Source organism: Schistocerca piceifrons, chromosome 1 (genome assembly GCF_021461385.2).
Source record: "Schistocerca piceifrons isolate TAMUIC-IGC-003096 chromosome 1, iqSchPice1.1, whole genome shotgun sequence".
Classification (NCBI taxonomy): Eukaryota; Metazoa; Arthropoda; class Insecta; order Orthoptera; family Acrididae; genus Schistocerca; species Schistocerca piceifrons.
In genome coordinates this window covers 90,461,194-90,488,793 of record NC_060138.1, presented here as the reverse complement: position 1 = coordinate 90,488,793, position 27,600 = coordinate 90,461,194, and the positions used below count along the sequence as shown (strand labels likewise).

General features: G+C 41.0%; 2 protein-coding genes across 2 annotated transcripts in view; one reads left to right on the top strand and one right to left on the bottom strand.

Annotated features, from left to right (window-relative positions):
- Positions 1 to 9,028, bottom strand: part of LOC124782884 (NCK-interacting protein with SH3 domain) — a 111,627-nt gene extending 102,599 nt beyond the window's left edge. The window contains exons 1-2 of the mRNA XM_047253979.1: positions 8,717 to 9,028; positions 8,261 to 8,442 (exon numbers count right to left, since the gene is read on the bottom strand). Of these exons, the coding sequence (XP_047109935.1) occupies positions 8,261 to 8,442; positions 8,717 to 8,756 (222 nt within the window). The 5' untranslated portion in view covers positions 8,757 to 9,028. The remainder of the gene's footprint in view (positions 1 to 8,260; positions 8,443 to 8,716) is intronic.
- A 675-nt stretch (positions 9,029 to 9,703) lies between these two features.
- The window catches only part of LOC124782910 (derlin-2), an 80,109-nt gene continuing 62,212 nt past the window's right edge, over positions 9,704 to 27,600 (top strand). Inside the window, exons 1-3 of the mRNA XM_047253981.1 lie at positions 9,704 to 9,950; positions 10,034 to 10,099; positions 25,074 to 25,241. Of these exons, the coding sequence (XP_047109937.1) occupies positions 9,858 to 9,950; positions 10,034 to 10,099; positions 25,074 to 25,241 (327 nt within the window). The 5' untranslated portion in view covers positions 9,704 to 9,857. The remainder of the gene's footprint in view (positions 9,951 to 10,033; positions 10,100 to 25,073; positions 25,242 to 27,600) is intronic.

Genomic DNA, 27,600 nt, shown 5'->3' with positions numbered 1-27,600 from the left:
CACAAAGAGGGAGCCCGAGACATCAGGAAGGAGACAATCCATAATTGGATTAATGGCGATGGCAAACAGTACAACACTCAGCACGGAGCCCTGGGGTACCCCGTTTTCTTGGGAGAAAGTACGGGAGAGAGTAGTGTTCACCCGCACCCTAAATGTGCGCTCTGCCATAAATTCGCGAAGAAAAAGGGGCAGCCGGCCTCGAAAGCCCCAAGAGAACAGTGTGCGGAGGATGCCTGTCCTCCAACAGGTATCGTATGCTCTCTCCAGATCGAAAAATATTGCTACTGTTTGGCGTTTCCGGAGGAAATTGTTCATGATATAAGTGGAGAGAGCAACAAGATGGTCAACGGCAGAACGATGCTGTCGGAATCCGCATTGGGCTGGTGTTAGAAGACTGCGGGATTCCAGCCACCAAGCTAAACGGTAATTCACCATATGCTCCAAAACCTTACAGACACTACTCGTGAGAGAAATGGGGCGATAGCTAGAGGGGAGATGTTTGTCCTTTCCAGGTTTCGGAATGGGAACGACAATAGCTTCCCGCCATCGCCTGGGAAAGGTACTGTCGGTTTAAATTCGATTATAAAGGCGAAGGAGGTAACGCAGGCTATGGGTTGATAAATGCAGCAACATTTGGACATGGATACCATCTGGTCCTGGGGCGGAGGAGCGAGAAGAAGAGAGTGCATGTTGGAGTTTGCGCATGGAGAAAACAGTATTGTAACTTTCGCGATTTTGAGAGGAGAAAGCAAGATGTCGCACTTCCGCTGCACGTTTCTTCGGGAGAAACGCTGGCGGGTAATTTGAAGAGCTCGAAATCTCAGCAAAGTGCTGACCCAATGAGTTAGAAATTGCGACGGGGTCCACGAAGGTATCATGCGCGACAGTGAGCCCAGAGACCGGGGAGAAACTAGGCGCGCCTGAGAACCGTCGAAGCCGACTCCAAACTTCCGAGGAGGGAGTGAAGGTGTTAAATGAGCTAGTAAAGAATTTCCAGCTTGCCTTCTTGCTATCGCGGATGACGCGACGGCATCGCGCACGGAGCTGCTTGTATCGGATACAGTTGGCCAAGGTTGGATGGTGACGGAAAATGCGAAGAGCACGTCGCCGCTCACGTATTGCGTCCCGGCATGCCTCGTTCCACCAAGGAACTGGGGGGCGCCGGGGCAATTCGGAGGTGCGTGGTATTGAACGTTCCGCAGCTGTGAGAATAACGTCGGTAAAATGTGTGACCTCATCGTCGACGCTGGGAAAGCGACGGTCATCGAATGTCGCAAGAGATGAAAAAAGTGTCCAATCGGCTTGGGCAAACTTCCAGCGTCGCGGGCGCATATATGGCAGTTGAGGCTGCAGTCTAAGGACACATGGAAAGTGGTCACTCGAGTGTGTATCATCAAGGGCGAACCATTCAAAGCGCCGAGCTAGCGGAACAGTACCGACCGCAAGGTCCAAATGAGATAAATTTGCCGTGGAGGCAGACAAAAATGTGGGGACCCCAGTGTTGAGGCAGACTAGATCCGCTAGGTGGAAGACGTCTAGCAATAGTGAGCCACGTGGACAAGGATGTGGAGATCCCCAAAGCGGGTGGTGGGCATTGAAGTCCCCAACCAGCAAATAGGGGGGTGGAAGCTGATCAAGAAGACGAAGGAGATCAGCTCGTGCCAGTGGTGTAGACGATGGAATGTATACCGTACAAAGAGAGAACGTGTATCCAGAAAGGGAAAGACGGACGGCGACAGCTTGGAAGGAAGTGTTTAAGGGGATTGGGTGATAATGGAGAGTATCATGGAGCAGAATCATGAGTCCTCCATGGGCTGGAGTGCCTTCAACAGAGGGGAGGTCATATCGGACGGACTGAAAATGAGGGAGAACAAAGCGGTCATGGGGACGCAGCTTTGTTTCCTGAAGACAGAAGATGACCGGCGAGTAGGATCGTAAGAGGATCGACAATTCATCCCGATTGGCGCGAATGCCGCGGATATTCCAGTGGATAATGGACATAGGGTAAACAGAAAATGGAGAAACGTGACCAAGGGTGCTGTCAACTCAACGACTGCTCAGAGCTTGCGACCGACAGCATGGAATGGCATTCAGTCGAAGGCAGAAGATCCTGATCCATAGGTTGGTCAGGAGCAGCTCCTGCCACCAACGATCGGCCAGTTGACCGGCCACCAGCAGTGCGCCTCGGCGACACAGAAGATGGCCGAGGGCGATTTCCGCCAGGTGGTGCTGTAGATGGGACACGCCTTGGCGGAGAAGGAGAGGAACTGTGTTTCTTCGTAGCCTTCTTGGAGGTATGATGTTTAGATGAAGGAGGAACCGATGGTTGTGAAGTTGCAGTACGTAAAAACTCTTCACGAGAATGCTCTTTTTTCGAAGACTTGGCGTCTGACTTTTGGGCTCGAGATTTAGCAGAACCCGACGAAGGGTGAGCCAGAGAGTGGGCAGGCGAAAGTGGTGAGGTTGAACGGGCGATCTTTGCGCTGGCCGATCTGACGACCGTGGTACTAAATGTGAGGTCGCAAGTCTGCGTGGCCGCCTCCTTTGTTGGCCGAGGAGAAGCAAGGACAGTGCTGTATTTTCCTTTCTGAGGCACGGTGGGCTGTCGACTGGCGAGTAACTTTCGAGCAGCAAAGGTCGACACCTTTTCCTTCACTCTTATTTCCTGGATGAGCTTTTCATCCTTAAAAACGGGGCAATCTCGAGAGGAAGCAGCGTGGTCACCCATACAGTTGATGCAGTGAGGGGATGGAGGTGGACAAGCACCCTCATGGGCATCCTTGCCACACGTAACACATTTGGCCGGATTGGAACAGGACTGGCTGGTGTGATTGAACCGCTCACATCGATAGCAACGCGTAGGGTTTGGGACATAAGGGCGAACGGAAATTATCTCATAGCCTGCTTTGATTTTTGATGGGAGTTGAACTTTGTCAAATGTCAAGAAGACAGTGCGGGTTGGAATGATGTTCGAGTCAACCCTTTTCATAACCCGATGAACAGCGGTGACGCCCTGGTCAGACAGGTAGTGCTGAATTTCTTCGTCAGACAATCCATCGAGGGAGCGTGTATAAACGACTCCACGCGAGGAATTTAAGGTACGGTGCGGTTCAACCCGGACAGGGAAGGTGTGGAGCAGAGAAGTACGCAGCAATTTTTGAGCCTGGAGGGCACTGTGTGTTTCTAACAACAGGGTACCATTCCGTAATCTGGAACAAGACTTTACAGGACCCTCAATTGCGTCGACACCTTTCTGAATAATGAAAGGGTTGACCGTGGAAAAGTCGTGACCTTCGTCAGACCGAGAAACAACAAGGAACTGTGGCAACGATGGAAGAACCGTCTGTGGCTGAGACTCAGTGAACTTACGTTTGTGAGCAGACATAGTGGAAGGTGAGGAAACCATTGCGGAAGAATCCCCCATGATTACCGGCGTCTCCGATGGCGCGCTCCTCCCTTGTGGGGGCCCTCACCGAGGGCACACCCGCCTTAGGTGATTGTTCACACCTCAGGTCACACCTCCCGACAAACGGACGGAGGGACCAATCGGCACTTTCGGAAGGTATCAGCTCGGGTAATCACCCCTCCCTGGGCCTGGCCGTTACCAGGGGGTACGTACGTGTCCTACCTGTCTACCCGGGGCGGGGAATTACGCGTTACCCCGTCACCGGCTACGCATGGAAGTGCGTGGGTCGGCCTTCAGACACGCACAGGGAGGAAAAAAGAGAAAGGGAAAGGAAAGAAAAGGGGGTCTCAAACGCCGCAGCGGAGAAAAGGGCAAGGAGAAGAGGGAAGGAAAAGAAGGACAGAGGAAGGACAAGGACTTGCAAGTGTAAAAGCAAGGAATTTGGAACAGTTTCGAGCGTCCGTCTCCGGACGTAGGCACAAACCATACTCCCAGAGGGGGAGAAAGGGAAGGAAAGAAACAGAGGTGAGGGGGGGGGGGGGCGAAGATGGGGGACGGGGAGGGATGCGGAGAGGGAAGGGAAGGTATGCAGCCCGGAAAGGAAGGAGGGCCACATTAGCTCGGGGTCCCGTGCTCGCTACGCACGTGTCCACAAAAGAGTTGTGGACCCCCTGGGGGGCTTGCGCTGCTCTGTCAGTTGTTTTGAGACCCAGCTTGCACACACAGTTTCTGGTAGTCCAGCATTTCTGTGAGTGTCTTGTCTAAGCGAATTCTGGAGAGCTGTGGAAACATCGCAGAAATTTCATCCAATGTCAACCAGTGGTCTTTACAAACAGTTTCCTTGATTTTTTGCACCAACTCATTAGACAAAACGGAAAGTCCTCCACTCCTCTGTTCATCATATACATTTATACTGTCTCCACTAAACTCCCTACACCACTTAAACATACTCTTTCTGTTCATAACATCTTCGCTATAAACCATTTTGATTAATGAAATCATGTATGCGTTGGTTTAAACCTTGGCTCCTATTCTGTGTTTGTTTTCCTGCGGTTTATGTGATTATGCTGTTGTTCGCTCTCTCCATAAGAGGCAGCAGCAGTGTGTATCGATATTAGCACCTTGTACTATCTTTAATCTGGTGCTTATAGTTTTCGACTGTGCTGTGTGCGAGGAGTCAGATCGAGAATGGTTGGGGTGACTGCCTGTCTCACCTAAGTGAACGTTAGTATTTCAAGTAGTGGCTGATCCCCGAAACTTCTGAGCACCATTAGCTGCACTGCCTTTTCTTATTTTCTGTTGTGTGTATTTGTATGGTTCATAGCCGATGGTTTTGAATTAAAGCTGAACTGTTTTAGTCGTGTTTTAAGTCCTGGGCCTTCAGCCGTTTTAAAATTAAAATTCCTTGCTTGTCAAGTGTAAGATTGTTTGGGGCCTTCAGCCTAATTAAAGATAAGGCCTTCTGCCTCCTCCTCCTCCTCTCTCTCTCTCTCTCTTTTTTTTTTTTTTTTTTTTTTTTTTTTTTTTTTTTTTTTTTTTTTTTTTTTTTTTTTTTTTGCATTGAGTCTTAAATCATGCCTTCAGCCGTCTTTAAATTACAAAAGTCACTTTCGAAATGTTAGATTTTTGGGCCTTCAGCCAATTTATAGAACTTACTTAACGTGAGGCTTTCTGCCTTCTAAATATTCTTTCTGGTGTCTGAATTTTGAGTTAATGGCTTTTAGCTTTTTTTGTGGTTGTGCCCTTAAGGCATAAGATAGTGTGGTGTATTCAGCCAATGACTAAGTTCATGAATTTGTACTGTAATGTTTGGTCAAATAAATAAAGTTATATGTGTGTGAGTGTACCTGACAGCGGCTCATTTGGGCCCCTTTCAACAATTCCAACTACCTGTCCTGTGGGTTTAGCACGGCGTTTCAGGGCAAAGGAGCTGTTATATGGGACAGTGGGAGAAAGATGGTGGGCACCAGGTGTACAGGAAAGGAATGAGAGACAGAGGCACCAGTTTGGAGTTCATGCGGGGCACAATGATGGCCACATGAAGGCATGGAATGGGAGGCTGGTGACAGGAAAGAGGGAGGGGAGACTGTGAAGCTGCCATTGAACTCTAGCATGTCGTGCCAAGGTGCATGCTATGTCATGGGTAATCAAGTCTTTTCTGTGCCCCAATTTGACAGTGGCCATTCATTCTGCTGGAAAGATGGTTGGTGATCATGCTTACATAAAATGCTGCACAGAAATTGAAGTAGGGCTGGTATACAATGTGGCTGCTTTCAAAGATTGGCCCTGTCTCTAATGGGACAGGATGTGCTGGGTATGTGAATCAGGCAGGTCTTGCACCTGGGTCTTCCCGTGAGATATGATCCCTGTGATAAGGGCTTGGGAGTGGCACAATAGTTCAGTTGCTCCAGCAGTATGGGATGATATATTGGATGATGGGGGAGGAGGGGGGGGGGGGGGGTTTGCTACTCAGCAGCTGGTTCTTGAGGGTGGTGATATGGCCAGTGGTATGGATGGAGCCATCATAGAGTCGGAGATCAGCATCCAGGAAGGTGGCATACTGGGCTGAGAAGGATCAGGCGAAGTCGCTGGCGCAAAAGATGCTGAGGCTGTGGAGAAATGAGGATTAAGGTGTCTTGCCAGGGATCCAGAGTATGAAGGTGAAGAGTATGAGTATGAAGTATCCAGAGTATGAATGAATGTGAACCAGACAAGAAGTTTGGGAGGCTAGGAAGGTTTTCTATAGGTGGCTCACTGGCGGGTTGGCATCATAGGAGGGTGCCATGTGTGTGACCATGGCTATGCCGAAGACTGGTTTGTATACATTCCTCTCAAGGCAGTATTTGGGAGTGAGGATATAATTGGTGAGGTGTATATGGAGAAAGAAAGTGGTTTTGCAGGAGAACATTGGGAGAGGTAGTGTTCAATACCAGCACAGCCATGGGCATGAAGGATGTTGGCATTTATGGAGATGGTATCAACAGTGACAAGTAGGGACTGAGGTGGTAATGGTAGAGAGTTGATGAATGACGTGGCTTGCATCTTTGATGAGAGAAGCTTGTCTACAGGAAACGATTGGGGGTGTTCATTGACAAGAGCAGGAACAAAGTAATCAGCTACAATGGAGTGTCCAGGATTGTTGGATTTACAGATGTTGAGAAGTGTATAGGAGATAAGTGTGGGGAAGGGTGTGGGGGAAATGGATTCAGGGAGAGATTCTGGGGTGGGCCCAATGTTTTGAGTAGGGATTGGCAGTTTTTCTGGACTTCTGGGATGGGATCACTACGACAGAGTCAGACAACTGGTGGAAGCCTTCAGCCAGGTAATCACTGTGATTCACGATGACAGTAGTGGAGCCTCTGTCTGCAGGGAGGATGGTTAAATCAGGGTCTGTCTTGAAGTTATGAACAGGCTATTCTTTCTCCTATTGAGAGGTTTCTGTTCTTGGGGAGGGACCTGGGGAAGGATGGTGAGGCCAAGTTGAAGAGAGAGAAATTCATGGAGGTGGCCAGAGGCTGGTTAGGTGGGAGGGTTACTTATTGATTGGGATATGAACTTGGACAGGAAATGTTCTGTGTTGGGATTAAGTTGGTTGTGGTTAGAGGAACTGGCAGCGAAGAAAGGTTCATACTGTAGGGATCAGGAGAAGGAGAGAAGGTTTTTGATGAGTCTATCATGACAACTTTGATGTAGGATTGCACGTGTGGCCTCTGGATAGAAATGAAACTTCTGTAGAATTGAGGTTTGGGAGGATATGTTGACAACATTTTTTTCTGTTTTCTTTAGGTTCGGAGGTTAGTGGAATGTTTGGTGGGAATTTTTTGGGGGATATGGTAAGTGGAATAGATCTTTGCTTCTGTACTGTTAATGTATAACTTGTCTCTTTCCATAACCCTGAAGAGTCTCCTTCCCGATGCGATTTATAAAGTGCAAAGCATTCATGAACGAATGAGTTAAATCTCTAATGATTTAATTAGCCTTCCACAATATTTTTGAGGCGTTATCAATGCTGATTTACCATTACACCTCAGTTTTGTAAAGCATCTGTGCATGATTATGTACGCGTAAGCACTTCCCAATGAGTCAGTGCTCTTATGCCGCTATTATATGAGATTTCATGACTTGTGTCATATGAGATATAGCAAAGAGTGGTCTATTTGGAAACTAGCCAATATTTCATTTGTTATGGGAAATTCTGTTTAAATAACTACTGACTGAAACACTCTGACCCCACCATCAATAGAAAATTTCACTTACACTAAGCACACTAATGTCAATCAAAACTTTCCATAAATCGAGATCTCCTTCATATGTTATCACTTTGCACACCGCAGCACAAGGAGCAGGAGCTACATGAAAGAATTCTGCTGTATATCAAAGAACAGATGACACAGGATCGTGTAGCCCTAAGTATCATAATATAACTAGAAGATTCAGAGCACATACACAAATGTACAAGCTGTTGTATTTCCTATGCAGTATGTGAAAATGAAACAATGATGTATATAAATTAATATGGTATCAATCATCCTTCAGCATAAACCATATTTCTGCCTCTGTAATATAAATGTACAACATGTCTTAGTATTGAACGCATACATTTACAAACAATTCCTAAAGCAATTCTATAACCTCTATTTGGCTTGTAGTAAATTATTTAATTATTTTAAGTAGGGAAGTTAACAAGTCGTTAACGCTTTAGAATGAAGTCAGTTTCTTTGAAGACAACAGATATGCACAACTAGTTAAATGAGAAGTGATATTTTACTTCCAGCACATAGCAGATGTCTACTGAAATAACAGTTACGCTTAATATACGAAAGAGGCAACACTGTATGTCGCTTACTTTCTCACCTGAATGGTGGCAACGTAATTAGATGGGACATAACCAACTTGTCCTTTCTCATTGACAACCTGCCACCAGTTTCGTTGCTTTGTGTGGCCGTGGTGTAAAACAAATAAGTCTCCTTCGCGAAAACTTAATGTCTTAGCAAATGTTGCGCGGAAGTCATATAGCGCTTGCAGTATCTCATGACCTGTAAATAACATTAGTTACTCATTTTTTTGGTACAGGCAAGGAACGATTAAAAAATTATCTCAAATGAAAATTTTATTATTTAGTCATGTAATTTCTTGCAAATTTACTTTCGTCCGATGTCAATGCATAAAAAGTGTTTCTCTTACGTGTAAGTACGATGACAGTGAAATTTTAAGACTTAAATCCTCTACTAGTTGCTATTTTTAGATTTTTTGGCGTCACTTTCATTCAAATAAATTACACGGCGGCATATAGCACAGCAAATAACTTACCCTGTTTACTGTCATCAGGTGTTACCTGATTATTATCCATTTATTTTCAGTGTATGTCAAATCTTGCAAAACACTTCATACACAGAATTAACTTTATGGACTACTCATGACAGCTGACAATTTCGAAATACTCTTTGCCGATTAGATCGATAATACACGAATTTGCTTCAAAAATCGTATCAGTTCCGTATTTTTTCGGAACTCCGTGTCCCCATGACCATAAGTTCATTACACGGTACGGTTACATAAATACTTTCACTTTCACACGAACTACTTCACTTTCACTCCCTCTTACTTTGTTTTACACATTTCAAAACAAACAATTCAAACACACAGTGCTGCCACTTGCTGAAGTCACAATTTTACTTTACAAAGCACGTATAGGGAATTTTACTTCTGATTGACTGGAATAAATATTTGCTATTGGAAGTATCTGTGAGCAACTGTTGTTAATATTTTCCTTTATTGAGCACAACAGTTTCACAGAATATTCGTCTGGACCAACACCGCGTCCAGTTTCTACGTTACCTTGGAGAGATCATTGGTCAAGTACTTCAGTCGATAATTATAGTGGTAATGACGTTTTGTCTGTAAATATTCAAGATTATCATTTGTTTTAGCAGTTGTATGAAGAGCGGTAATATTTTCTTATGTTAAAAATACTTCGTTGCAACCTGAGGACATCTAACTTGCTTTGGGTGGTAAATTACGTACTTTCAGCTGCCGTATAACAAAATATAGACGCGTACGAAGTAGCATTAACGAAATAAAATAGAAACGGGTTCTTCTTTCAGTAAACAATAAGTAATTCAGTACCATCGTCGCTTCACTCATTTAATATCGTAAAATGTAATCTATGATTCAGCAGAGCTTCTTGGAGCGATTTTATATCGTTGAAATAAAATACGACTGACGTGTCCGCATTTCAGGTAAGCCAACCTAAATGCAATGTCGGCAGGCACTCGCGACGTGATTAGGTTGCCCAGCATGGTTGGCTGCCTTGAGTCCATACAAAATTAGTTGTATATGATGTCAGCTGATGGTGTTACGATGAAGTGATACAGACAATGTACGTGGTTGTGAGGTAGTAGGCTTCGTAGCGTAAACAATGCTTCTATAACGTCCATTAATCAATATAACCATGGCATACCAAACATTCCTACAAGAGTACATGCAGATGCCAGTTGTGACCAGGGCGTACACAACGGCCTGTGTGATTACAACTTTGGCTGTTGTAAGTACAATAGTTTTCATTGTTGATTCCTCGAGGATGTAATTTATGTTCAATGACTGACAGACAATGGGCTTTCCTTTCAGCATCTGGATCTGGTGTCACCGTTCCAACTTTATTTCAACCCAATACTGATAATGGAGCAATATCAGGTATGTACAAAATATTAAGTACCCCATAATACCTTTTCCTGGTGGGAAGTTTCACTTTGTATATTTGGGAGTAGTTTTCAGGCTCCATTGTGTAAGCAAATATTTGCACCTAATTGCACCTAATTGCATTGTTGATGCAGTTCAGAATGCGTGTCACTGCTGTTTTTTTTTATTCATTGTATTTTGTGTGTTCTTCCTTAAGTATCTGATAATAGACATTTCTAGATGAGAACTGTTATTTATATGAGAACTACTGTTTATGATTTATTGGGTTAACCCTGAAGTCGTTTTGTCCACACAATATCCAACATAAAATACTATTTCACAAACAAATGCTTCTGGAAGGAAAACTTCATATGTGAGTTATTATTATTATTATTATTATTATTGCTGGTTGCTGTCACTGTAACACTGGGATGTAAGGAGAAATTTAAAGAAATGGTTGACCTGGTCATTGGCATTTGAAATACAACTTGCATCTCAAATTACAGAATTCAAAAATAATTTTGTTCTACAGTGGTTATAGCCTAGGCATAAATTAAAGGGGAGAGTGTTTAAGGTGTATGTGAACTGTCAAGACTTTTTATACATTACATTAATAATTATACTCCATGAATCTGCAAAAAGGGGGTTCTCTGGGGTAAATTTACTGTAAGTGCAAGACAATGAAATGACTTAATATTGTGATTGCCAACTATCAAAAAATGTGGGTTACATTTTACTTATGGCAGTGGGGGTGTAGTGTACTCATGTTAGTAATAGCATTGAATGCTGGGAATTATGTGACATTTATATTAATGCAAATGTTTTTTTTATGAGATGTTCACTTTTAGGATAATTAATTTAATGAGTGTACAAGGTAAATTGGCCAGATGATAGCAAAATCTATTGGGGGTTGAGGGGGGGGGGGGCACTGAAACTCTTCAGAGTACCTCATTTTTTTAGGCTGTTACTCAAGATTGAATGAAATTAAGCTTAATGAGAAGCTCAGATGGGTAGGTACTAGAGATGTAAAATACCACATGATTCTCATAAAAGTACAGTGGAAAAATAAGGTCAGTATATTGCACCAGAATATAAAGGGATTAAAAAACAAATTATATGCACTTCTTGTGTGTTTTGAAGATTTAGAAATTGAGGGTACCATAGATATACTATGCCTGTCTGAACATCAAATAGCCACTGATATGGAAAAGATCTAAATGAAGGTGGATATAAGCTCTCAGCACATGTAAGTTGAGACACTATGGAGAGTATATGTTAAAACTTATCATAGTTTGAAAAATTTAGAAACTAAAATATTTTGTGTAGATCAACGCGTAGAAGCATGCAGGTGTGAGCTTAAACTAAATAATGACATTTTGGTAATTGTAGCTGTGTATCAATTCCATTGGGAAATTTTCAGCTAATTTTGAAAAGCTTAGATGCTTTGTCATGCAATCTGTGAGACAGTGGGAAACAAATTATTGTTTATGGGGACTTCAATGTAGATTTTCGGAAAGAGTGTATTAGAAAGCTTGACCTTGAATTATTACTTGGTGCTTTCAAATTGACATTAGTTATTGATTTTTCCTACTCGGGTAGTACAGGAAAGGAGCACACTGATAGATAGTGTTTTTATAGACCAAGATAAATTTAATCAAATAAAAACATTTTCTATTAAGAATGGTTTGTGTGATTATGATTCACAGCTAGTTACAGTAAATGACATAACTCCATACAGTAATGCAAAACAATCCTCCAAAAAAAGTGTGTTCAGTTAACAATTTAACATATTTCTTGATACCTCTGTGAGTATAACTGTTTCCCTAACAAAACAATGAAACATAATTGTAAGAAACCATCTGAAAAGCCATAGTTTACTAAAGGAATAAAAACATCTTGCAAACAGAAAAGGTACATGTATCTTATAACTAGAAGAAGTAATGATCCAGATACAGTCAAACATTATAACAACTACTGCACTTTATTAAGAAAAGTTATTAAGAAGTCCAGAAGTGTGTGCATTATGTCTGAGATTTGCACCTCTGATATTTAAAAATTAAAACAATTTGGAATATTGTTAAAAGGGAAACAGGGCAACTGAGAGCACAGGAAGACTGTTTTTTTTTTTTTTTTTTTTTTTTTTTTTTTTTTTTTTTTTTTTTCCCCCCCCCCAAACTCAGTGAATAGGTTATATATTTTTTGAGTGTTGTAGACATAATAGGATCCCTCTATTCATTAGGAAATGCAAGGCTGTTTACAGAAGAGGCAATACTGATCCAATTTGATAAAATTGAAATTCAACCCACCTCTCCTACTGAAATTAGTAAAATAGTCAATTCACTCAAAAGTAAAAGCTCGCGGGAATTGATGACATTTCCAGCAAAGTACCAAAAGCTTATTCCCAACAGATAAGTAGGATTCTCAGCCACATATGTAGTAGCTCACTGAAACAGGTTATTTTTCTGGGCAGAACCATTGCATAAAAAGGGGATAGGTCTGATGCTAACAACTACTGCCCAATCTCACTTCTAACAGCTTTATTCAAAATTCTTGAAAAATTAAAGTATTCAAGAGTAGCTTCACATATTTGTAAAAATGAAATACGGTACTAACAAAGTGTCAGTTTGGTTTTCAGAAGGTCTTTTGAACAGGAAATGCTATATATGCTTTCACTGATCAAATATTAATGCTCTGAATAACTGAATATTACCAATTGGGGTATTTTGTTATCTCTCAATCATGAAATTCTTCCAGATAAGCTGCAGTATTGTGGTATGAGTGGGACAGTGCTCAAATGGTTTAATTCATATTTAACTAGAAGAATACTAAAGGGTGAAATTACATTACAGGTTAGTCTGCAAAAATCAGCAGAGTCCTGTATCTGGGGAGGTATCAACAATGGTGTCCCACAGGGTTCAGTCTCGGGTCCCTTATTGTTCTTAATGTATATTACTGACTTGTAACTCTGTAATAATAATAATATAATAATAATAATTTTATTGTCATTCGGCCATTACAGCAATAGACAACGTCATATACATACTAAAATACAATTAATAGTTTGAAAGAAACAACAGGTTTCTTGTTAACATTATAGTATTATATTACAGTTGATAAATTCTCTTATGTCATAGAATGGGTGGAGGACTAGCCAGTCCTGAATTGTTTGTTTGAATAATTGTTCAGGTAATTCTTGAACAGATTGAGGAAGTTTATTAAATAATTTGTACCCCATGATTTCGTAGCTGTTGAGTGACTTTGACAACCTGTGGTATTCATGAAGATACAAAGCTAGTTCTTTTTGCTGATGGTAGGAGTGTAGTAATCACACCCAACAAGCAAGAGTAGCTGAGGAAATTGTAAATAATGTCTTTCAGAAAATTATTAAGTGGTCCTCTGCTAATGGACTCTCACTGATGTTTGAGAAAATGCAGTATATACAGTTCTGTACAGTAAATGATGTAACACCATTGATAAATGAAGACTTTGAACAGAAGTCTGTTGCTAAGGCAGAATATTCAAAATTTCTGAGGCAGAATATTCAAAATTTCTGGTTGTTTGCATTGATGAGAAACTGAATTGGAAGAAACACATTGATGATCAGCTGAAATGGTTAGGTTCAGCTACTTATGCTGTTAGTGTTATTGAAAATATTGGTGATAAACATATCGTTAAATTAGCCTACTATGCCTGTTTTCATTCATTGCTTTCACATGGCATAATATTTTGGAGTAATTCATTACCAAGAGAAAAGGTATTCTTTGCACAAAAGTGTGTAATCAAAATAATAGCTGCAGCCCACCAAAGATCACCTTGCAGTCATTTTTAAGGAATTGTGGATATTCACAGTACCTTCCAATACATATATTCACTTATGAAATTTGTTGTTAATAACCTATCATGATTCAAAAATAATAGCGAAGTGCATAGTTACAACACTAGAGGAAAGGATGATCTTTACTATTTTGTGTTAAATCTGATTTTGGCACAGAAAGGAGTGAATTATGGTGCCATATAGCATTAAAAGTCTAACAGATAGCCAGCCAGTATTTATAAATGAAAGAATTTCTGAATGACACCAATATTGCTGTACTGCACTGCCGCTGACATACGTAAAATTTTACCAAAACATTGAACATATTGAGAAACTTCACAGTTGTGTTGCACTCTATATAAAGTACTTATGAAAGGAAAACTTCACTTCCCTATAACTATATATAGTTCTTCTCTTTCCAATCTCAGTGCCTGTGGTATTGCTTATGGCATAGTATTCACTGCAGCTAATGTACCCTCTGCTTTGAGATTTATCATAAGTAATGTGTTTGGAGGCATTGCAAGATGTTAACTAAACTGTCACCTTTCAACCAAACTAGACGTCATTCTGTCATTGCAACTTACATTCAAAAAACTAATGTAGATGCAAAATAAGTTTTGTCAGTGTTCTACTCTCTTACTGTTACACACAGATGATTTCACACACCACATCATTATTGCAATATGGGACAAATTCAACATTGTGGAAAAGTAAGCTTAGTTGACCCCTTGGCATTCTATTAGTAATGGCTTAAAGAATTCAAGCAAGAAATGAATTTTTGTAACACTATAAGCTGCCGTTTACATTTTTCTTTAATATTTGGCTGGTTTCAGTAGAAGAACTTTATCCAGCAAATCTTGTTTAACAGCAAGAGGTACACATGAACGACATCTGTTCAAAAAATTCTTGAATTTCATCCACAGAATTTATCTGTGCTTACTTTTTACTTGTTGTACATGGTCTGCTTTGAAATATTCTCCTCCACAATTGCTACACTGCTCCCAACGCCATTTCCACTTCCAGAAGCAGGCTTGGTATGCCTCTTGCTGGATCGCACGAAGCGCCATATGCGAATTTTCTTTTATCTCGTCTGTTATTGCAAATCTTTGTCCTTTCAATTGGGTTTTCAACTTTGAAAATAAAAAAGTGTCTGCAGCTGCCAAGTCTGGAGAGTATGGAGAGTGATGCAGCACAGTGATTTCATTTTTTGTGCAATAGTGATGCACCAACAGGGCTGAATGTGTGGGTGTGTTATCATGATGGAAGAGCCATGAATTGTCTCGCCACATTTCTGGCTTTTACTTCTCACATTTTCTTGCAAGCATCGCAACACGTCCCGATAGTACCATCAAGTAACAGATTGTACCTGTGGCATGAATTAATGAGAACTAATCCTTAAAAGTCAAAGAAAACTGTCAGCATGACTTTGACATTTGACCTGACCTTACAAGATTTTATAGGTCTTGGAGAACCTTCTGCAACCAATTTTGAAGGTTGAACCTTGGTCTCAACGTCATAACTGTAGACTCACATCTCATCACCAGTTACAATTTTCTTAAGGAACATCTCATTCTCATTTGCGCGATCCGAAAGCTCTTCACAGATTGTGAGGCGAAGGTCTGTCTGGTGTTGACTTGAACTATGAGATGAACTTGGCAGCAAGATGATGGATTCCAAGGTGGATTTCATGACATGATCCACTGAAATGTTACATTCTTCTGCAATCTTTCAGAAAGTCAGTCTTCGATTGGCATGATCAATTCCGTTGACATTCCTGATATGAGCATAACTGATAGACATTGGAGTTCATCCTGAACGAGGGTCATCTTTAACTTCTGCCTGGCCATTTTTAAACCATGTGAACCATTTGTAATGCCGAGTATGGCTTAAGCACTCATTGCTGTAGGCTTCCTATGTCATTTGGTATGCCCCTGTAAAGGTTTTCTTGAGTTACACACAAAATTTAATGCAGGCACATTGCTCCTCTAACTCTGCCGTCTTGAAATTCACAATCTGTGTGATGCAACATTCTATTCAGTATAGTACTGAACAATAACTTAACAGACATACAACAATGAAACTTCTGGCAGTTACACATTAAACACAGGCGCGTGCAGAGATTTCGCTCCAACACACCATTGGTGCGAAATTACGAATGTCCCGGAATTTTTTGAACAATCCTCATACATCAGAAAAGAACACAACATCAAAAATATAATATGTAAATTATGCTTAGCCATGCAAAGGTAGACGCATCTGATACATGTCTATAATACTGGCCCAAAACATGACTGACCCACTTCCCTGCTGTAGTCCTTGGAGTACATGCCTGAGACAAGCATTGCCATCTGTGTGCCTCCACTTTTTTTTATGACAATCACAGGTGTCAGCGAACCACTACACTTATCAGTGAAAAAAATCAGATGCAGTTGAATGAGGTTCTGTTTCAGATGTTCACTTGCCCAATTTCTTCATGCATCACATTACTGAGGGCCTCCATCTAGACAATTCAGGCAGTAATCACAGTGAAATACCCAGTGACCCACTGTTTAAAATATGTAGAATTCAAAACTGTCTTCAGTTGCAAAATTTTTTTCTTTTATTTAATAACAGGTTTTTATCTATGCAATTATCATCAGAGATGTCGATCTTCCTCTAAACTGTAATACAAACAATGAAAAGTTGTAGCTAAGGTAAGCACTATCAGAAGATGTAAAGTAATTAATAAAACTGATAAACACAAATGATCATAGTGTAGGGTCATGATCAGCATGTGGTATATACTAAAAAAGAAAGAATATATGATGATTATTGCACTGATCAAAACCAGTCGTAAAATAAGAGGAGAAATCCTCTCATTTCACTTATGTTCTCTCACAGAAATTTCTGTTCAGAGTGGCTTCCTCTTTGACATTCTGACACCTTACACTAATTTCATCTTTGAACCACCTGACTCATAATCAATGGGAATTTGCAGCTTCAGTACCAGCTATGTGTTTGCTTATAGCCTACAATTGAAATATTTCATCTTGGACTAATAAATTTTATCAGTGACTTTTGCTGTTGTGTTAACTATGACAGCATGCCACATGTATTTTGAACTGTTCGTCATAGCTGTAGGTCACATGGTTTTATGTCGCTGCAGAGTTTTGTTTCCAGTCTCAGATGTTCTGCTTATTCATTTAACCCTTCATTACACTACTTTGCAGGTATGCAAAGAAAAGTTTCAATTCGCTTTTCGTCGTTGTCCTTGAAGTTTAACGCTGGAAACTGTCTTGCAGATTGGCAATGTTGTTTTATGAAGGTAATTGAAAAGTATCTTCCCACCATAATGTGCTATGGAACTCATGAAGTGACAGTGTGTGTTGCTCCATGTAGCATTGTGGGTCTGGCACACAGTTCTCTCTTTTAATGGTGAGTGTTGGTAGTTGCAAGCAAGAAGATGTGAACAGAAAAAATATATATAGTGCTTCTATAACCTTTAGAGAGTGTTCTGCTCAGTTCAGCATGTTTTTCTGTTAATAAATTTTAAGTGCTACCGAACTCAATTTTGTTTGCACATGTGCAATAGCACATAGGAACACTCCTACCCACACTGAAACAATAACAAATTAGTGTTTCCTTCATTCTGCTTTCTTCTAGTTTCTTATGGTAGCTTGATTGTTGTAATGGAGTCAGTCTTGTAGTTTGAAAATGAACCACATAAAGTGTTGACTTGTGAAGAATTCATGTTTGTCTGAAAGTGAATATGGCTTAGATTTTGACATTTCCAATGAAGATCGTACTATAACTGTAAATGACGGGAATCTGCTGATACGGTAGTGAGCCTGAGACTACAAGAGGTTCTATCATCATCATCATCATCATCATCAGCCAATTCAATCATTAGATGATGTGGCCTCTTCGAGTCGTGGATTCAGGTAGGCTTTCAGAAGTCTTCTCCAAGTGGGACGGTCTTGGGCAGTTCTCTGCCAGGTGTTACCAGCGATCTTCTTGATGTCTTTGTCCCATCTGTCTGGTGGTCTTCCTCTAGGCCTCCGGTGCTCTCTCGGACTCCACTCCAGTACTAACTTCGTCCATCTGTTGTCTTTTCTTCTTGCGACGTGGCCAGCCCACTGCCATTTCAAGGAACCTACTCTCTCTAAGATGTCATTAACCATCGTCACAGACCGGATGTCATCTGCCCTTTTCCTGTCCTTTCTTGTATAGCCCAGCATTGATCTCTCCATGGCTCTCTGTGCTGTCCTAAGTTTCCCTTTTGTGAATGAGTTCAGTGTCCATGTCTCGCATCCGTACGTCATCACAGGAAGAATGCATTGATCAAATACTGCTTTCTTCAGATTTACTGGCATTTTTGATCTGAATACTTTTGAATTCTTCCCAAATGCTTGCCAGCCAAGCTTGATGCGTCGATAGATTTCTGGTCTTATGTCTCCCTTCATATTTATAATCTGGCCAAGGTAGACATATTCACTGACCTCTTCTAGTAGACTGTCCTTGACTTTCACATCTCCAGCTGGGACCCATTTGTTGGATATTACTTTTGTTTTGGAAAGGTTCATGTTCAAGCCAACCAGCTGACATTCCGATGCAAGATCTGTAACTAAGTTTTGGAGCTCTGCAAAGTCTTTGGCCAGTAAGGCAATATCATCAGCAAATCTCAAGTTGGTAAGCCTTCTTCCATTAATTCTAATTCCCTTACCTTCCCAGCTCAGCTTTGACATAGCCATTTCCAATACAGCAGAGAACAGTTTTGGGGAGATGGGATCGCCTTGCTTGACACCCCTCATGATGCGGAATTCTTGAGTTGATTCGCCGATGTTAACATAAGCTGAAAAATTCTCGTAGATTTTCCTGAGCACTTCAATGTATGCTGCTCCCACTCCTTGCTCACTCAAAGCTTGGAGGACAGCTACATGGCTAACGGAGTCAAATGCCTTTTCAAAGTCAACAAAGGCAATGCAGAGAGGCAGTTGGTATTCATTCGCTCTGCTTATCACTTCACTAACGGTCAGAATGTGGTCAATAGTGCTAAAATTGCTTCGGAATCCAGCTTGTTCTATAGGTTGGGCTGAGTCTAGGGTGGAACTAATTCGGTTTAACAAGATCTTTGTAAAAATTTTGTACAAAATTGAGAGCAAGCTGATAGGACGGTAGTTTTTAATATTGTGAATACTTCCTTTCTTGTGTATCAAAATAATCTTAGCCTTGTTCCACGATAGTGGAATAGTTCTATACGTAATTTAAATAATATTTTGGAGGATGATGATAATGAACTTGTCGCTGATATAGTGGTACTACAAGCTTCTGAAAAACTCCCGAAGATACAGAAAAGCTGAATGATATTGGATCATCTGGAAACGTGTAATTTGTCACGTAATGGAAATACCAAGGGACAAGAACAAGATCTATTTTGACAGATATTATACCCCTATAAGTCTAGCTGTACACCTATTCAAGCTAAGGATTTAGAGTGTGGAAATAATCCAGAGGAATAGAACACCAGACTGTAAATTTCAAAGTGAAAAGAAGTGGAAGATAGAAGTACATGGATATTCTGAGGAGTACATTACTGCCATTGACAAAGTGGACATTTCCTCCATTTTGTATAAAGGCAGTAGTATTGTCTGTTTTCTGTGTACTTTTGTTGGGAAGCTTCCAGAATCTGAAGTGAAAAGGTTTGACAGAAAGAAGAGAGAACAGAGAATAGTACCATGCCCTGTCGTTGTTTCTGTTTACGACTCACGTATGGGAAATGTAGATTTATTAGGTAACAACACCATATAATAATTATACCCAAATGATGATATTTAAGTTCATTTTTCCATCTGATTGAAATAATTATAATAAATTTGTGGATTCTCTACAGCACGCCACTTACTGAAAAAAAAAGAGCAGCATACATGCCAATAAACAGAAGTATTATGGTGGTGCTTTAGTTTGTAGCATTTTTGTTTTGCAGTTTGGCACTCCCATTGCTTATATTAGCATATTGTCATTTGGAAATAGTGAGTGGAGCTGTGGATGCTAGAAAATGGAGTGCCAAGTGGAGAAATTGGAACATTACCAATGTATTCTTCTGTTTCCGGTCAATAAAGGGGTGACAACCGTGGAGGCTGGCAGAAATATTTGCTCCATCTATGGGGATAATGCCATTGGACAGAGCACAGAAAGAAAATTGTTTTTTGTTCTAAGGAGGATCATTTTGACAGTAGTGACCCATCATCTTCAGGAAGACCTTCAGGGTTTGATGAATATTGTTTAAATGCATTAACCCACAATTATCCATGCCACTGTAATTGAGAACAGGAAAATGTGATGAACTGCCGTCATTCCACCATTGTGCAACATTTGCATGCAATGGGAAAGGTTAAAAATCGAGTGTATGGATAGTGCATGTTCTAAGCCAAAATCACAAAAATCAGTGGGTGGCCATGTGTGCATCCTTGCTTGCAACACCGACCATTCCTGTCCTGTATCATTACTGATGACGAGGAATGGTGTCTTCATGCAAACATAAGGAAAAGAAAATAGTGGTTGAGCCCAAACAACATAAGGAAAAGAAAAGAGTGGTTGAGCCCAAACAAAGCAACAACTCCCTGTACAAAGAGAAGTGCACATCCACAATAGATAATGTTATGCACCTGGTGGGACAGCAGTGGTGTGATGTACTGTGCCGGTCAGTGTGGCTGAGCAGTTCTAAGTGCTTCAGTCTGGAACTGCGCGACCGCTACGGTCTCAGGTTCGAATCCTGCCTCGGGCGTGGATGTGTGTGATGTCCTTAGGTTAGTTAGGTTTAAGTAGTTCTAAGTTCTAGGGGACTGATGACCTCGGATGTTAAGTCCGATAGTGCTCAGAGCCATTTGAACAATTTTTTATGTACTATGAATTGCTTCTCTGAGTTGTAACCGCCACTGCTGAAATTTATTGTAAACAGCTGAGACATCTTGCAGACACAGTCCAAGAACAATGACCAGGAAGAATGCATGAAGTAATGCTACTACATTATAATGCCTGCCCACATTCTGCTAGACTGACAAAAAAACATGATTACAGGGACCTTATCCACCTGATTTTTCGCCCTCAGATTTTCACATTTTGTGTTCCCTGTTGAATAACCTTCAGCGAACTTCCTTTCTGGATGAAAATGCACTCTGAACATGGCTCGATGAGGTCTTCACTTCAAAACAAAAACCATGTGATTTCTGTAGTTACAGAAGTGAAAATCTACACCAGTGTTGGCACATTGTTGTGGATAGTGAAGGTGAATATATTATTAATGAATAAAGTTTCTGTTATTTGTATCTGTTGTGTCTATTAATCTTATGGAAAAGTGCTACAAACTTATGCACCAACTTAATAGTTTAGAAATGGACTGGCTCAAGCTCTTTGTCAGATTGGTCATGAAGCAAAATGGTGAGGCAGACTATCTAGCACAGATCCAGCAGAGGTCAATAGGTTTAAATATGAGGGATCATCGTTACTTCCAAAGCATGTAAGATTAGATCCCTTTAATCACTGGCCACCCTTCAAATATTGGCCAGTGTGAAATGAGAAGACAACAATGTTCTCTAATTATAAAGGCTATACCTTTGTCATGTGTGAGAAATGCAATGTTAGCTTATGTTTAAATAAAGACAAAAACTGCTTTCTTTCATTCCATAGTATCTGAAGACATATGCCATCCAACCATTTTCAGTAGTATCATTAATTCTATCATAACTGTTCATTTGGTGTTTTTATACTATATACACTAGTATTTATTAATGGCGTAAATTTCACTTGGTTTTGCATAAGTGCAAAATGTAATTTATGAGTGAATGCAGTAAGTTTCACACAATTTTGCATAATTCAAAGTGTAAACAAATATTTTTACCAGAATTGACAATGTCTTAGTTTTTTCCAGTATTTTTTCCTGGCATCCTTGAACAGTTTTTTTAAAAAATCATTTGGTGTTAAAAAAAAAAAGCATGCTATGAAGTGTTAAGGTGAATATGGGCTCCATGTCACATCCAGGTATCTTGAATGAAGTTTACATGTTCCTTGACATAACAATACAGTTCATAAATATGCAGCCAGCCATAGTACATTATCACTAGGATTCCACTGTTACTGAGTTTGAGATTTGTACAAGTAAAATTGAATTTGATGCTGTTTTCTTGAATACTACAAAATCTTAGCACCAATGTGCTGTCATTTTTTTATTTTTTTCAGGGATATAAACAGACTGTTCATTCCTCATGCTTTTTTCCTCTCTTCAAAATTATGAACTCTTTGATTTCATGCAAAAAAGAAATTAGAGTGCTGAGTGAAATCTGATAGTGACTCTATAACTGCTGTTGTACACCTGTCGCAATGTCACCATAACTGCAAAATGCACATATGACTGACGCATCCTCTGCACTGCTCCACGATTGCTAAATCCATTACTGACACGTAGTCTGACACATTTCTCCTACTTCTGCTTCTGTAGCAGGGCAGCTAACATCAGCCTCACATTTTCCTAGTTCTATTTTCCACCCTGTATATGAAGTACAAGTGTGGACTTTGGAAGTGGATGTCCCTTTCCAGTATAGACTCATACAGTTGAGTCTGTGCTAACTGTCATTACTTGTTACAGTTTTGAAGCAGATGCAAATGATTGCTCCATTGTCCACAATGGATGATATTCCCTATCTGCACAACACAGTGGATTGATAAATATTAACTATTCCTGGAATGAATCTTCCACTTAGCAGCGTAATGTGTGGACCCCACCATACAGTTTTAATCTGCACAGGAGGTGTCAAATATTGACTGTATTCAAAATTTTATCATGTGAGTATAATAATTTTCATAATGCCACATAATTATTAATTATACACTCCTGGAAATTGAAATAAGGACACCGTGAATTCATTGTACCAGGAAGGGGAAACTTTATTGACACATTCCTGGGGTCAGATACATCACATGATCACACTGACAGAACCACAGGCACATAGACACAGGCAACAGAGCATGCACAATGTCGGCACTAGTACAGTGTATATCCACCTTTCGCAGCAATGCAGGCTGCTATTCTCCCATGGAGACGATCGTAGAGATGCTGGATGTAGTCCTGTGGAACGGCTTGCCATGCCATTTCCACCTGGTGCCTCAGTTGGACCAGCGTTCGTGCTGGACGTGCAGACTGCGTGAGACGACGCTTCATCCAGTCCCAAACATGCTCAATGGGGGACAGATCCGGAGATCTTGCTGGCCAGGGTAGTTGACTTACACCTTCTAGAGCACGTTGGGTGGCACGGGATACATGCTGACGTGCATTGTCCTGTTGGAACAGCAAGTTCCCTTGCCGGTCTAGGAATGGTAGAACGATGGGTTCGATGACGGTTTGGATGTACCGTGCACTATTCAGTGTCCCCTCGACGATCACCAGTGGTGTACGGCCAGTGTAGGAGATCGCTCCCCACACCATGATGCCGGGTGTTGGCCCTGTGTGCCTCGGTCGTATGCAGTCCTGATTGTGGCGCTCACCTGCACGGCGCCAAACACGCATACGACCATCATTGGCACCAAGGCAGAAGCGACTCTCATCGCTGAAGACGACACGTCTCCATTCGTCCCTCCATTCACGCCTGTCGCGACACCACTGGAGGCGGGCTGCATGATGTTGGGGCGTGAGCGGAAGACGGCCTAACGGTGTGCGGGACCGTAGCCCAGCTTCATGGAGACGGTTGCGAATGGTCCTCGCCGATACCCCAGGAGCAACAGTGTCCCTAATTTGCTGGGAAGTGGCGGTGCGGTCCCCTACGGCACTGCGTAGGATCCTACGGTCTTGGCGTGCATCCATGCGTCGCTGCGGTCCAGTCCCAGGTCGACGGGCACGTGCGCCTTCCGCCGACCACTGGCGACGACATCGATGTACTGTGGAGACCTCACGCCCCACGTGTTGAGCAATTCGGTGGTACGTCCACCCGGCCTCCTGCATGCCCACTATCGCCCTCGCTCAAAGTCCGTCAACTGCACATACGGTTCACGTCCACACTGTCGCGGCATGCTACCAGTGTTAAAGACTGCGATGGAGCTCCGTATGCCACGGCAAACTGGCTGACACTTATGGCGGCGGTGCACAAATTCTGCGCAGCTAGCGCCATTCGACGGCCAACACCGTGGTTCCTGGTGTGTCCGCTGTGCCGTGCGTGTGATCATTGCTTGTACAGCCCTCTCGCAGTGTCCAGAGCAGGTATGGTGGGTCTGACACACCGGTGTCAATGTGTTCTTTTTTCCATTTCCAGGAGTGTATTACCATAAGAAAACTGTCTTCACTGAACACAAACAAATGACTGAGGTAGGTCCTCATCATTTGTCCTGCGATGTAGCAGGGCTCTCTCTCTTTTAATGCTCTGTCTCCACATGGCACAGTCTTATGCTTGATCAAAATGGAGACCTGCAGTCTGGATGTCTATATGGTGTGTAACTAGCCGACATTATCTTAGTCTCCTAATAGGTCATTTACCATTATCTTTCAGCGGAAACCTCTTTTTGCTATTGTACTTGGGTCTGCTTTAAATATGTGTTCATCCCAATGCGATGGCATTCCCACTCCACACTGCTTGCGAATGTCGTCATTGATTATAAAGTGTGAAATGTTTTTGTATTCCATTGGCTGTTGGTTTGTCTGTTGTTGCCAATTTACCATTATTATCGGATAATTTTCATTCTGCCATAAAAAATTTTTACAAAAATATTATCAGTAAAAATCAAGGTCAGATTCACATTCAGCTGGATCAGGATATAAATTCCCATCCAGATTTAGTTTTTCCATTGTATCCCTAAGCCATTTCTGTTTCCTTCCCTGTCCAGCCCAAGCTTTTGCTCGATCTCTGTTTTTTGATGGCATGTTAAAACACTAATATTCCCTTCAATTCCTATCAAAAAAATTATGTACTGAAGTCTGATATGGAATGTGATGTTAATGTCATTAGTGTCGTGTAAACTTCTTGTTGTATTAAAAGTGTATTGGCCTAAACTCATATCAGGACTTTCGGCTTTCAGAACAAAGATCTATATTGCAGCCCTGGTTTTGCATAGCTTTACTTTGTTTGGCTGTTTTACTACAACTTAATGTCTCCTGTAGAGTGATTGTCATTGCAGCTATCCATTAATTTTTACTGAATTTTGGTTTCATTTCAGCTCTGGCGACTGGTGACAACATTCCTGTTCTTCGGGACAGTGGGCTTTAATTTTTTCTTCAGCATGATATTTACGTATAGATATTGTCGCATGCTGGAGGAAGGCTCATTTCGTGGCAGAACAGCAGACTTTGTTATGATGTTCCTATTTGGAGGATTTATGATGATTGTATCCTTTGTTAAAATTTATATGCATAATAACTTGTGGCCAATACCTTCTGTAATGAAAATTGTTACACTCACATTGTTACTGCAGTTGGTGTCACATTACAGTGAAAGTGAAAGTGATAACCTCTCTAAAGTAATGTGTGTGCACACTGATAACACTATTAGCTCTTTTTGTGTCACTGGCTTCTTCAATCTCTTTATGTAGCTGACAAGTGCTTCATAGTTGCATTCTTAAGTTACACTGTAAGATTGATAAAAATGAAGCTTGCATAACCCTCAACACACACATACACCCATACTTTAGTCATCCGGTATTTGAGAATGAGAGCACATAGAGACATGCAACAAACCTTACATATAATTTCAAACCTTTATGAAACTGTTTGCCACTGACAGCACCCACAAAATGATGAAAGGAAAAAAGCTCACTGCTTACTGGATTTTTGCTATGATGCAGTAAAACTGCCACATGAAACATGACATTTTAATTTATTATTTCTTTACTACTAACAGTATACTCAACACTTTTTGTAAACAGTATTCACATGTGCCACTGAATACACCAGAAAAATTATATTATTGTACAACTTATAGTTTAGGAGATACAGCGTCAAATACAGAGATCTGTGAGAAGCAAGCATAACATTTTAATTTAATATGTCTTTGCCGCAAATTCTATTTGCAACACATTTCGCAGACAGTATCCACATATATCACGGAATGTACCTACAAAAATATATCATAATATAACACATAGTTTAGGAGATATGACTTCAAGTACTGAAATGCATCAAAAACTGTGGCATCAAGTATGATGTTTTACTTTATTACTTGTTTATGACTAATTCTATTCACAACACATTTCACAGTTTCCACATATGCTGCTGAACATACTTAGAATATATCATTGCACGACACATAGTTCAGAAGATATGACATCATAAATGTGTAGCTGCTTGAAAACGAAACTGCAGGGTGAAATTCACCAAATAGATAGGCAAAATACATTTGAATCGTGTAAAATAGATGTGGAATGTATTTGACAAGTGTGTACGTGAGCAAAGCCATGGGTAAAAACTCATCCTAAACTCTTGGAACTATTTCAGTCAAATTTGGTATACAAATTAGTTACAATTTAGAAAGAAATACAGTGGTGGTAAGAACCACCAGCCTCCTATAGGGATGAGTGTGATAGTACGGAGAGAGAAGTGGGGAGGAGAAGAAGGAGAGATGCAAGGGGGAAGGATGAGATTGGCACATATAGGGGGAGGAGAGATGGACTAACAAAAGAGTGGAATAAAGACATTCTCAGGCAATGCAGGGTACTCGGTTAATTCAAAATAAATCTTTTGAGCATTAGAATTTAAGCATGCTCGGCTACATTTACAGTGAAAGCAGTTCTAGACATGAGCATTTGTATGGTTCATGCTTTTAATGGAAGTATATGAGTGCAGTTCAAGAAATAGGAATGAGGACAATATTTAAAAGAAAATCATTATTGTTCTTCTTTTTAGGAATATAACTTTTCCCAATGTCCACTCACTTTTTTAACCCATGCAAAAACTAGGAATTGTCAAGTGCTGTAAAATATACTCCTGTCTCAATTATGACATTAGCTCTTGAGCAGAAATTTTTTGCCTTTGAGCTATTTCGCCATGTTTGGGATCAAGAAGAAACTGCTGGGAGCCAAATTGGGCAAATACAGGGATGCGGCAGCAATTCTTAACACAATTCATGCGTTTTGCAGTAACAGCTTGTGGTGAACATGTTTTTCTTTTTCTTCACCAAAAAGAAGCCTGTTTCCTACAATTTCTTGTCAAAGAGATTACCTGTAGTACCTTCCAGTGAAGTTTTTCAATTTTCTCAGATGGGAATGTCAATAATTCTAGGAAGGAAACTGCTGGACTTTTGCAGCTGATTTTGCAATACAGGATGAGCACAAAATCTTGCCCTGATAATAAAAATTTATTACAGACTAACTGTTTGACATAATAAGTTACATTCAATGCCATTACATGGTTAGTATTACTAGTTGTTGTGATCAATAGGTGGCACTAGTGCTCCACAACGCCGACGCAGTCTGTTAGGTCACGTTAGTTGCTGGCAAAATGGTGTCGAAGCTGGAGAAAGTGCAATGCGTGCTTTGGTTTCACAAAACGAAATCGCCCATTAGTGTTCAGCGTAAATTTCGGGCTTCTTATGGACGTAGCACTCCTGACGTTAAATCAATAAAGCGATGGTATGCAAAGTTTAACAAAATAGGCACCGTTGAAGATCCTCGAAGTGGCAGGCCTTGTGTGAGTGATGCAACTGTTGTTCGTGTTCGGCAGTCGCATCAATGGAGTCCGTCTAAATAAACT